Consider the following 13,910-nt stretch of genomic DNA (forward strand, 5'->3'; position numbering starts at 1 on the left):
CTCAGGTTAACATCCCTCCAATCTCAGAAACAAATAATAAATTAGCACATGTTTCTGAGAGAAATATTAGAAGGCATTATTCTGAGTGGTCACCAGCCATCCATATTATACAAAAACAGGGCATAACAACTGATGATCTCCCAAAGACACCAACAGCTCTACCTTTAAAATGGTTAACAGACAAGCCTGTATGGGTCCAGCAATGGCCTTTAACAACAGAGAAACTCCAGGCTTTAGAAGAGCTGGTAGAAGAACAGTTAAATGCTCAGCATATTGAAGAATCAACCAGCCCTTGGAATTGTCCTGTATTTGTTATTAAAAAGAAATCTGGTAAATGGAGAATGGTAACAGACCTTAGAGCAATTAACAAGGTAATTCAGCCAATGGGCTCTCTACAATCTGGAATTCCTTTGCCTACTCTGTTACCAAAAGGATGGCCTCTCATAGTTATTGATTTAAAAGACTGTTTCTTTTCAATACCTTTACAAGAAAAAGCCAGAGAAAGATTTGCTTTCACGGTGCCTACTTATATTAATTCTCAACCAGTTAAAAGATTTCAATGGAGGGTCCTCCCACAGGGAATGTTGAATAGCCCAACTCTGTGCCAATATTTTGTACAACAGCCATTGGAAGCAATATGTAAAAAAATTTCCTAAATCTATAATTTATCATTATATGGATGATATTTTACTAGCTGACTCAAATGCAGATACTTTAGAAAGAATGTTTGAAGAAGTAAAAAAAAAATTTGCCTTGCTGGGGATTACAAATTGCTGCTGAAAAGATACAAAGAGGAGATTCTATTAATTATTTAGGATATAAAATAGAGCTATAAAAATTAGACCCCAAAAGGTGCAAATTAGGAGAGATAGACTACAGACTCTTTATGACTTTCAAAGATTATTTGGAGACATTTCTCATGTATGAACTATTGTTGGGGTAAAAAATGATGAACTGAATAATTTGTTCAAAACCTTAGAAGGTGACAAGGACTTAAATAGTCCCAGAGAATTATCACCTGAAGCTGAGAAAGAATTGGCCTTGGTAGAAAAGAAAGTACATGAAGGGCACGTTGATCATATTGATCCAAAGCTGGATTGCATTTTGGTTATTTTACCTTCTAGGCATTCTCCTACAGGAATATTAATACAGAGGGAAGATATTATATTGGAATGGATATTTTTACAAAATAAACCAAATAAAAAATTAAAAACTTATGTGGAAAAAATCTCTGACTTGATTTGGAAAGGAAAATTGAGATTTCATCAATTAGCAGGAATAGACCCAGCAGAAATTGTTGTACCTTTAACTAAAGAGGACATTGAAAAACTATGGACAGAAAGTGAACCTTGGCAAAGAGCTTGCAGTAATTTTTGGGAGAAATTAACAGCAAATATCCCAAAAGCAATAGAACTGATTTTATAAAGAGAGCTGATTGGATCTTGCTTCGAATTGTACGGGGAAAACCCATACCTGGAGTTCGTACATTTTATACAGATGCCAACAAACAAGGAAAGGCAGGATACAAATCAGAAAATTTAAGTAAACTGGTTCAAAGTCCTTATAATTCAGTTCAAAAATCAGAATTGTATGCTATTCTGTTGGTATTAATGGATTTTTCAGAACCTCTCAACATAGTAACTGACTCTCAGTATGCTGAAAGAATAGTATTGCATATTGAGATTGCAGAATTTATCCCTGATGCTTCAAAATTAACTTCACTATTTATTCAATTACAAGATACATTCAGGGAAAGGAGTCATCCTTTATATATAACTCACATTTGATCCCATACTGGTCTGCCAGGCCCTCTAGCACAAGGCAATGATGAAATTGATAAATTATTGATAGGAAATGTGCTGGAGGCCTCAGAATTTCATAAAAAAAAACATCATGTCAATAGTAAAGGTTTAAAAAAGGATTTTTCCATAACCTGGCAACAAGCCAAAGAAATAGTAAAGAAATGTCCTACTTGTTACTTCTACAATCAAATGCCATTACCAGCAGGATGTAACCCAAAGGGTACTCAGAGGAATGAAATCTGGCAGATGGACGTGTTTCACTTTGCAGAATTTGGAAAACTGCAATATGTACACCACACCATCAATACTTATTCAGGATTTCAATGGGCAACTGCTTTGAGTTCTGAAAAAGCTGATTCTGTAATCACTCATTTGCTAGAAGTTATGGCCATCATGGGTATACGTGCACAAATCAAAACTGACAATGCTCCAGCATATGTCTCTGTTAAAATGAAACAGTTTTTTGCTTATTACAATATAAAGCATATTACAGGTATACCACATAATCCTACAGGTCAAGCAGTTATGGAAAGATCAAACAGAACTCTAAAGGATATGCTAAATAAACAGAAAGGGGTAACAAATAACCCCAGAAATAGACTGCATAATGCTCTATTAACTTTGAATTTTCTCAATGCCAATGAGAAAGGAACAACAGCTGCAGAGAGACATTGGATAATAGAAAAAACTACAGAATTAAATCAGCCTATATACTTTAAGGATGTGCTGACCTCAGAATGGAAACCAGGGTATGTGTTACGTTGGGGATGAGGTTTTGCTTTTGTTTCTACAGGAGAAGATAAGCTATGGGTACCATCAAAATTGATAAAGGTTCGATTTGAACAAGAGATACCTCTTAATTAGAGGAGGTGATAGTTTATCAACCAGCATGAACATCCAATTTAAACTAACTTATACCAGTAACACATGCCTTTTCATTTAATCAGATAATAACTTGCCAAAAAGGAACATCCCCAAAAGTAGTCTCAGGGAAAGGTTTTTGTTTTTGTCTTTTAGGAGAATGAAGGTTAAGGAATCTGAAGAACACTGGACAAATGAGACAACTGAAGAAAAGGGACAAATCATCTATCCCAGGAAACAGAGTGAAATGGCGTATGGGTATATTGTCTATAAAATTTTATAAGTCTTCCTAAATTTCTTCTCTAAAGAAATTTAACACTATTGGTCTTCTAATAGTCCCAGTTCAATTAAAATTTAAAGCTGACTTTGGAGTTGGAGAATGGCTGTCTCCTTCTTTAAACTCAAGCATGTTGTTAAAAGGAAAATGCAAACTCCCTGTATCATGCCAGAAGAAAAGAGCCATCTTCTGCTATGGGACAGGAGAAAAACCAAATTAATTAAGGGACTATTCTATTACTAATCTCAACTCTTTGATTCTATTCTGATTCTTTAAACTTTTCTTAAAGTATGAATTTTATATCAAAATTTACAAGATTAATAGATATATACATAGATATATATACATTTTATACTTTGTTAAGATATGAATGGTCATATAGAGTACTAACTAATTCTAGAAAAAAGGCTTCAATTAGCTGCATATATATGTCTTTGTGTTCGAGTCTCTTATCAGTTTTCTTCAGGAAATCACCGCCAGACCTAACATCAACTGAAGTCTCCAGAAAGAAGATGTGGCCCCACAACAACAACAATTCCACGTGGACAATAATAATATCACTAAGCTGACGAACATCATCTACAGATCAGCTTTGAACTACAAGGTGCTCAGCGCAATTTTGAGAGGGCTAGCTGAGATGATCCAGTCTCAAAGACTACTTGAATAAGAACTTGAGATAAACCCTGAACTTTGGCATTATACACAGACTGGATAACGAAGGATATAGTTACCTTTCCTAGAATTTGACAATTAACCTAAAATTTTTCTTTCAGGATAATGATACCTTCGCCCATACCCAGGAGGAAGCAATTTTAAGAATATGACGCCCACATTTCCAAAGAGGTGGTGTGGGGCGGGTGGTTTTTTGGTCTTTTTATGGGTTTTGGGTCTGGGATAATTTTCATTGTTTAGGGCAGTTGGTTACAAGTTGTTGTCAAGGGTTAGGAAAAGGGCTAAGCAAAGGAGATTAGATTTAAGGTTCTTGTTAAAAAGAAAAGAAAAGAAAAAGACAATTACTAGTTTTAAATACTTTACATTGTATTGGATTGTTTTATACTGTATACAAATTATATATATTGAAATTGATATTGTTAGAAAATGCTATATGTATATTTCTAATTGTACTTATACTGTTCATTTAACAATGTAATGCAATTTTCTGATCCCTGAATGTTATTATTACCAACTGTTAGGATATAAAGAAATGAAAATTAGTAGTTAGACATTATAATAGAACTTGTAGTCATATTAGGTATGTTTTCAAGATTGAACAGATATATTTTAGATAGACAGGTCATCTTCAGACCCTTCAGAGATCTACAGAATATGGCATTTAAAATGTTTTAGTGACTTAGAAAATTTTTCTTTTTTGTTATGACTATGAGACATGCGGCTCCTGGCAATACCAATCTACTTCAGAGAAAATATGGGCATTGAAGAAACTGCATATGGAGTTAACTTTCATTGTGGCAAAAGTTAGCCACTGGACAACAAAGTATCCTCGAATCAACTGACAAACAGGATAGACAGGACACGAAACAAAGGACTACTGATTCTTGTCAAAACTAGTGGGGTTATGGCTTTATCAAAAGGCATCTTCTGAGGCCAGGACAATATGGCACCATCCCTGAAGTGGCCTTTGCAATCCAGAAAAGGTACAGTGCCCTTTTCTTTGAAGGCAGCTGAACAGGCAGTGGGCCGATGGCTTCTGATGTGCAATGGAACGATAGCTGAAACAGTTATTCTTGAAGAGTAACTAAGCTCACGCCTCTCAATAGTAGACTGGCATTTAACAGAGGGATGTGAAGAAGAATGAGATGCTGAGATGAAGCCACATATACACAGCCAAGAAGAATGGACAGCTGAATTTAAAAAAAATCAACAATTTCCAGAATTTAAAATCCTGAATCATGACAGGACACTAGTGGAATTCAGGTGTTTCTGGTACATGGACTGCTCTCACCCAATGTGAAGTTGAACTGTTGACCTTGTGTACATCCTACTTCACAAATGAGTCTGTCAGATACGCTAAGCCTATAGGCTGAAGATGATGCCCCAACACTGCGGAGAAACCTCGGTTACTGTCCAGGCAGCTGGCTGTTTCTGTCAACTCACAAATTTTTTGGAATTTGCTTGCATGCACTTCCTGTTTTTATTTTTGTTAAGTAATATTATTTCCTTCTTGGGTCTCTGAGGGAGTTGAAGATTAGTTAGTTATAGTTGAAGGTTAATTAGGATAGAAAGTGAATTAGATATAATTTGGACTTACCAAAATAGGATAGATAATGGAATTATTTTCTCTGAATTTGTCAAATACAAATTGACTAGACATTGTTTAGGTATTTATTACTTGTATATATTGTATATAGCTATTGTACTTTTGTATATAGTTTTTCTTATGTTAGTTATAACCTTTTTCCTTTTTTTCTTTTTATTAAAATAGAGAAGGGGAAATATGGTGATATTTTATTTGTACTGAAATGTGATTTTATTTGTATGTTAATAAATAAAGTTGCCTGGGGGTCAGAGCTATTAGCAAGCAAAGTAGCGAAAGCTGGGCATTGGTGGTGCATGCCTTTAATCCCAGCACTTGGGAGGCAGAGTTAGGTAGATCTCTGTGTGTTCAAGGATACAGCCAGCATGGAGACACATGCCTTTAATCTCAATACCAACCATAGAAGACCTGGAGGTTTGTACAGACAGGCAGTGACAAGGCAGTCATGTGGTTGGGTTTACAACCAATGAGAAGGCAGAACAGAAAGTCTTTATAAAGACAGACACACAGGAAGTAGGTCTCTTTCAGAGAGGTAGGACCACCGTGAGAGGAAGGGTAAGGTTTTTAGCTCTTAGCTCTGACCTCTTGGCTTTCTTCTTTGCATTGGTTCTGTGTTTCTTATTTAATAAGACAGTTGGTTACATCTACACCATATAATTTTTATTTTTTGATTATTAATAGAAAGTAACTGTTAATTTATCAAAATAATAAATTAACTTTACATTCCTTAATCATTTCCTAATTAATGCTTGAATGTTTTAAAATGTAATAGTTATTTTAAGGAAGAGATTGTATATAATAAAAGAGACTCAGGGAGAGATTGCAAGTTTTAGAAAGTTGTATTTAAGTTCAAGGTTTAATGACCTTTTGGTCAGAGAAAAAAGAATTCCAATTACTTTCTAAACCCAACCAATAGGAAGCCACTACTTTCCAGGTAAAGATTAATGGACATATTCTATTAAGATACCTTTCAAAGCAGAAAGAATAGATTTTTGTCTTTGTATTAAGATAGGAAGTTAATCATGATTAGGTAGACATCTTTTAGAGAAAATGTGTCTTTATTTGCAATACTGATGTAATTTTCATAAATAAATAAAATCACAAATAAAATATTGTAAAGAATTCCCCCCCCAAAAAAAGACTAATATGTATGAGCATGTTGTGGGTATGTGATCCAAATAAACTATCACTCAAACCTGATTTCTCATCATGTACCCAATCACCCTAAAACTCAGACTGCTGTTTATTGAAACTGGATTCATGTAATAAATCTGGAGTTACCCTGTTTTCAAATATGCTCCATTACCTGTATTATGTCTTGCAATATATCCAAGTGCCCAGGCTGCAGCCTCCTTGACTCCAGGGTCAAAATCTTCCAAGCATATCACCAGTGTGTCCAGAGCTCCACAGTCAACTATGGCCTGGGCTAGCTGCGGAGAATGTTTACCAACTGCTCTCAGCACAAAGGCAGCTGCTTTCTTGTAGAAACGCTATCAGGAAAAACAGAAGAACAGACCAAAACAGCTTAAAAATTAGCATTAAGGAAGCTCAAGAGATCTGGAATACAAAAGATAAATCTTAACCTGAAAAATCACTTTGATGCTTTGAAAGTCCTCCATTGCTCCTCTTTGGTAAACTGAAAATAAGGTTTGTTTAAATTGACATTTTCAATTGTCTTACACTTGAGTATGCACTTGAAAACTGTAAAAATTAAATATAAACATAATTATTTCCATAATTTCACAAAGTAATGAGATTTCATGATCGTGAAGGTATTATTTAACTCATGGGAACACTTAAATTGTTCAATATTTCACTGTACTCTCTGCCAACTAATTCATTTCCCTTACTTGCCTTCAGTCTCTAAGCATGGCAGTACTTTGGTGACCTCAACTAATTTTTCTAGAATCCCAAGTTATCTTGAAATAACAATCATGTTTCAGGATGTTCTTAGCTGACACCACATAAACATAAAGGTCATATATTTTAATTTTCTCCTGATAAGGAAATAGGCTAAACAGTAGAATATAAGTTATTTGATCCTCTTAGAAATGTGTTTCTGGACACAGCAATGCAGTTGCATATATGAACCTGTGGGCATGAAGGTCCTTGTGCACAGAGATCTCCAGGAAAAACAGGAACATTAAGCACACATGATAGTCCTCTCAAAGTAAAGGGCATATAACTTTTTATCCAATGCAAAAGGCTGGGAATTGGAGGAGATTAACAGGCTGGTGATCTGTGTTATCCAAAGGCTATGTCAAGCTCCCACAACCAGGACTGTAGATGGCTAATAGCCTAAGTGACCTCTATGCTGTCTATCCTATGGCTGATATTCTTCCCAGGCCATACATATCCTTCCCTAGGCCCTTAAGCTAAATACATGTAGCCTTTCTCTAGAACCCATCTTCTTAGAAGAAATGACACGTACTTTGAGTTTCAGTGTAAGTATGTCTCCTTGCACCGGGGATTGTAATGCACCAGGAAATGTATTTCCAAATTGTGCTGTTTAAATATTCCGACAATATAGCCCTTGGCCTCAGACTCTCTCTGTGATCTGCTCTGACTAAGTTGTGCTGCACAGAGTTTTCATTTTCACTCTTCAAGGTTCATTTCCCTGCCAGCTATGGTGCCTGGAGGGACCCCTGTAACTGGCACCAGATGTGGGGAGGACAACCTCAGGAAAAGACAAGAAAAGATTTCTTTGAAAAAATTAGGGGTGCAGAAAACTCAAGTCTCTCACTGTAAAGGATCTGAGACCTTAAGTGAAAAAGTGGGATCAACCTGGGTTCCTCTCAGTCCTTTTCAACAAATCATTTTTGTACAATTATTGAAATGTTTGTTAATATCCACAAAAACAAAATAATTCAGAGCTATAGCTTTGCAATTTTATATTCATAGGAACTAATGAAAATGTGCCCATGAAAGGGGACATAAAATCTTTGTCAGTTATTTTTATAAAATGGAGAAAAGGAGAATTTTTTTTGAACACATCTTGGCAGGGTGGGCAGAATGGACTCTGCAGCCATTAGACTTCCAAGCCAATCACACACTTTGGGGGCTTGAGTCCTGCAGGATCATTTTGGAATTCAAAGCTCTGTGGTTGCTTGTGTCTGTCAGCCCTTTCCACACAGGGCCCACCAGGCAAAGTGGCAACACCTGAGTTCCTAGGAATGGTGGGCAGGGCTCCACCACCTGCAGCATGAGCTAGCTTGGCTCCCCAGAGCTTAGATTTGTTTGTTTATTTTTGTTTATTTTCCCTCACATTAGCAGTTACTCGATATAGATTGATCAATGGTCTCTTCATGGGAGAAAACACATTAAAACAAGCCCAATGTCTAGTACAGAAACAATTGCAGCTAGTCTGTAAAGCACTTATGCCAATGCTGGTTACATTTACTGGGGTATTGGTCATTCAGTATAGGGAAGACATTCTCCTCTTCTGCTCATCAAAATCAATGCTTAAATGAGTGCTTGACTTTCATTGTAAATAAACTAAAAAGATCAAAACTTTTAAATTTCAGGCCATGTCAGATTGTGTATGCTCATATTTGCCCATCACTACTAAAGAATTTGGCTGTGTTCTTTAGTTGCTTTCTAGAGACTCTTGGTTAAATTCCATGAGAAGTGTAAACACCTGAAGCAGAAACGGGTTGTTAGCTCATTAAATAAAGCTACTGCACAGTAGCTCACAGAATTAATCTCTTTCCTTTCTTCTCAATTATAGAAATTTTATGCATGTCACAATTCTCCACATGATCTGTAACTCCTTATTTAGAAAAAACTTATGAAGGGGACACTAGCCCTTCTCCCCCCATTCCCTCTGCCTTGCTGAAAACCATCAGAATGCATTCCTAAAGCTAGTCCCCAAGGTCTGTTCCCTTATTTGGTCACTTCCTCCTCCTGAGGCTGACTACCAAGGACCAGCTACCAAAGTACTGAAGTCCAGGAATCAAAAGGGCCCCGTGGCTCACAATAATTAGCATGCCCAGTTTAAAATTAGTCAGCTCATCCTAACCCAGGGGTTTCCCCTTGTACCTTCATGAACTGCCCATTTTCCTACATTGCTGCATCTGTCCTCCTCTATATCCAGAGACAGCCCTTTGTCCCCTCCAGGTCAAATACTCCTGCCTGGTTTTCCCTTGTTTCCCTTCCCCTTTTCCCCTCATCCTCTATCTTCTGTGTTTTGTCTCTTATTTCCTGCCCCTCTGTCTCTATGGGGGCAAGTAAATCTCCTTTGTGCTGTAAAACTTGGTCTTGGGGGGTCCTGGGACCAAATACTTTTTCCTTTCAACTTACAGACTTAATAATGATAGAAGGACACATCTTAAAAAACTTACTGGTAAAGAGCCTATAAAAACTATTGTGCCATTAAATAAAATTGCAGGTTAATTATTTGTTCCATGTTGATAATATTTGGCACATTGCATTAGCATGTCGCTCAGGGACCTAATCATTACCCAACATAATCCCCTCTTAAAATTTGTGGAAGATACCTCATGGGTATTGACTAAAAATTATATCTAAAAAATATTATAGTAATTGCTTTTAGTGCTTTAATAAAATTGCTCTTCAAATGAATAAGGAGCTTTTTGTTTTATATACAAATTCCCACATCCTCAAAAAAAAGACTGTAACCCATCCCTAATTGTACACCTCAACAATAAAAACTTATCATAGTCAATCAGCTTTTTATTAGGGTTTTTTCTCAACCTTTGACTATTTTAACTGACTTTATTGTTTATTTGGATGGACAGTTTATTGGGTAGACTAAGAAAGAATCAGTCCTTCCAGTCATGATGGAAAGCTTTGGAAACCCAGTTTGTACATCCTCACCACAAATGGTTTATCCTGAAGGGAAGGTGAGGCTCAGCCTTAACTGACCTCATCTATAAATTAGCACATGAAGGATGGAGATGCACTGAGTATGGAAACGAAACCCTAGATTGAGAAAAAAAAGGGATGCTGCAGAAGTATCGTGAATGCAGAAAGGAGGCAATGGAAGAAGCATTTGGAATGAGGGTCCCTTCAGGGTGGAGTCAGTAAAACAGAAAGCTGAAACAGTTGGGGACACAGTAGTCCAGAGATAGAAAGGGAAGAGGAGATGGGAATGGGAGCAAGGTTTTAGTGTGCTCCTTCAGCTAAGTTTCCTTTGCCTTAAAAAGGAAGAGGATAAATTAAAAAAATAAATCAATCCAATCCTATTAAAACATGACACCTGCTGGCACCTCCATCTCTAGAAAAGACTATCAGGAAAAGCCTGCTTAAGAGGGAAGCCAGGAACAGCTGTGGCTGTTTATTGGTAAAAGGCAGCAGCTATGACACTTTAGTCCTTCTGAGCCCCTCTGCTTATTAGTAGATCTTTCCCTTAGACCAATGAGACAATGGCAGGTCCTCTAAGATACTTAGAGATATGAGTTGGGATGATTTTTTATATGATAATATACTCAGGTTAACAAAAACTAAGTAAGTCAGTATTTGTTAATCTGAGTATATTATCATATAAAATATGATACTTTATGTCCTTTGCTAACAAAACCAGTCTTCTGGCCGGGCGGGTGGGTGGCGCACGCCTTTTAATCCCCAGCACTCGGGAGGCAGGGGGCAGGAGGATCTCTGTGAGTTCGAGGCCAGCCTGGTCCTACAAAGTGAGTTCCAGGAAAGGCGCAAAAACTACAGAGAAAACCCTGTCTCGAAAAAACCATAAATAAATAAATAAATAAATAAATAAATAAATAAATAAATAAATAAATAAATAAATAAATAAATAAACAGTCTTCTAAATTCTTAAATAAGAAACAATACATATTTGATAAATAAGGCATATTTAATAAGATCTGTAAATTCCTAAGGTCTAGTCCACGCTATCAGAAAACTGACCTAAAGATAAATGTCTAGCTACTTTTTTCTTTAACACCTGTATTTATGGTTTTAAAGTTTTATTCTGATTGCTAAGGGACCTTCAATTCAATTTTTAAGGTTTCAAACTTAACAGAGATAAAAACTATAAAATCCTAGTCTATAGTGAGATCTGGTGCCCTCTTCTGGCATGCAGACATGCATGCAGGCAGAAACACTATATGCATAATAAATAAAATAAAATCTTTTTTTTAAAAAAAAAAAAAGCTAGTATTTTGTAAAACTATTAAAAAATAATTTAGCCATACAAGTTAATGGTCAGTCCACCTTATAAATGACCAAATACTTTAATTGTGCTCAAAAACTATGCATGTAGTCACACTAAGTACCAATGGAATTCAATTAAAAAACACAAGCTTTATTTAGCCTTCTACATATGCTGGGAAGTTAAACCTAAAGCAAGTAAATAAAAACAAGTAGACTTCATTTCAAATCAGGTATACTTAAGAGATGGCTGTCTGGTCAAATTAAACATCCATCTGGTGATATGCTCACAATATTAGCAAAAATAAGAAATTTTTACCTTGTCAGTTACGTAAAAAAAAAAAAAAAAAAAAAAAAAAGTGGAGATTTTTTTTTTCTCATTTCACGCCTTTTAGGGCTGAAAAACCAAAACCACCTTTTATATTTGTGATTACTAAAATCTCATTTTGAAAGTTTATATTTTTTGTACAACATAACAAAAAATTTTTTAAATGACAACATAAAACAGGCTTGGGATGGATTTTAAAAGGAAAATTGGAGTATATTGAAAGTTTTTTAAAAAAACATTTCTTCTAAATAATATGGTGAACATGGAATGTGAACATAATTACATGCTTCTCAAATTTTCTTAGAGGCCAAAAAAAGAGCTGAAACCAAGAATACAATCAGTAAAAAGCTAGATTATTTAGAAGTTTTCACCTAAAATTATTTTTGGTACAGCCAAGAATCTGTTTATATCCAACTATCTACTGAATCTAGTAAAAACTAAAGCCTTCCAGAAAGTTCTTCCTCCATGAAACTGCTGTGCCTTACTATCATTTACACTTTTGTTTTCATTTTACAGTATCAGCTGGATATAAATTTTTCATGCTTATTTGAGAAAATCCAATTGTTTTCTCCTTCAGGATTTTCTGTGATTATTTCTCAGGTACCTAAGAATATCCTGTCACTTAGTAGGAAAATCTTATTAAGCTCAAAAATTAAAAATTGCCTTAAACTTTAAGGATCCCCCAAACTTAAGTCAAAAGCCTGAAGTTTCCATTTTTAAAGGGTTAATTACCATTGTTAATTTAATAGGTTCTGTTTGTTTTTTAGTTTTGTGCTTGCCCTTGGTCTGACAAGTGATCAGACTCTGGCAAGTGAAATAGTTTAGAGGAGGCTCACCAGAGCCTGTCCTCTGTTAAAGGCATCGTTTTGTGCAGTAGTCCAAAGCTTCCAGTATATAATCAGTAATGAATGGGACAACAGCTCGACATCTGGAACTATGGCAAATCTGTGTATTCGACTTTCTCTGCTGTGAGGTATGTAAGATCTGTGCTCAGAGTACACTACAGGATTGCACAATGCCTATCTCTAACTAGTCAGCTACTGATCACAGCCCCAGGCATGACTCAGGACCTGGAAATTGCCAGAGAAATATCATTGTACCATCTAGAACTTAACTTTGTTAAATAGCTCTTTAATCCATTTTCCTTCCTAGGATTCTAATTACAAAGAAATACTAATAGTGGTCCCTACTTATGCTAGCAAATGCTTTGAGGAAATTTAATATTAACCATGTTACTGAAAATCTCTTACTATGCACAGGATCAAGATATTTTTGGAATGACACCATCAGGTACTTAATTGTCAATTTTAAAAAAATAAAAGGAGGATACTTTAGACACACCTAAATACTCACATACTATGCTACATTTAGTTATGGTAACTTTAAATTTTGTTTTTTATTTCCCGTTAAAGGATAATGCTTTTTCTGCAGCCCAAAAAAACATTTTGTACCAAAGGAGAGAAAAAAACTAAAAGTAAATGCTAAATGAAAAGAAAGCATCTGATGTTCCTCTAACATTGAGGAGAGGTTTATGCTTGTGTCTTTACAGAAAATGAACAGAATCCCAGATGGCTCCTAATCTAATGCATCCAACCAGGGACATCCAGAGGACCACTGGACAAATGAAACCATCTGAGCATAGATGACAAAATCCATCAAAAGAAGAATTCCCAAGAGGAAGAGTAAGTGGGATAAACTTGGGGGAGACACCAGGACTTTAACTCATCAGTCTGTAACATTGGGGAAACAGCAAGAACACTACAGTACTGACCCAAAAAATGGTGCTGCTATGTTTGAACGCACAGCAGTTGAGGACAGAAATATATAAGACTCATGCAAGCTCAAGATAGACAAATTCTAGCAATGAGAAGAGAGGTGGGCATGAAGTTCCACCCTAGCCAAGAGCAACAGATGGCTGCTGGGGGAAGGAGAGTCAGTTGTTTTTGAGGCTGCAGCTGGGAGATTCACCCACCCTCTGTTGAAAAGCCACATATCCAAGAGTATATGACCATCACAAAAGTAGACTTGATTCTTTTGAAGAAGACATAGATACTACCAATCTGAGGTGGAAAAACATTGAAAAACAAATCACTATTATATGTATTTTAAATATTGCTTTCATATTTATAATATGTCTCACATATAAATTTTTATTTTATTGAAGAATGAAAATTTGAATATAAAACCATGGAGTAAACCGGTTTACTCTTCAAATATATTATACATATAATCTAATATAAGTAT

General features: G+C 35.8%; 1 protein-coding gene across 4 annotated transcripts in view; it reads right to left on the reverse strand.

Annotated features, from left to right (window-relative positions):
* The window catches only part of LOC131922917 (sperm-associated antigen 6), a 142,348-nt gene that overhangs the window by 81,507 nt on the left and 46,931 nt on the right, over positions 1-13,910 (reverse strand). For all 4 annotated transcript variants that reach the window (XM_059277757.1, XM_059277759.1, XM_059277756.1 and 1 more), the window contains exon 4: positions 6,522-6,705. In XM_059277757.1, the coding sequence (XP_059133740.1) occupies positions 6,522-6,705 (184 nt within the window). The remainder of the gene's footprint in view (positions 1-6,521; positions 6,706-13,910) is intronic.

The sequence above is a fragment of the Peromyscus eremicus genome, chromosome 12 (assembly GCF_949786415.1).
Source record: "Peromyscus eremicus chromosome 12, PerEre_H2_v1, whole genome shotgun sequence".
Lineage (NCBI taxonomy): Eukaryota > Metazoa > Chordata > Mammalia > Rodentia > Cricetidae > Peromyscus > Peromyscus eremicus.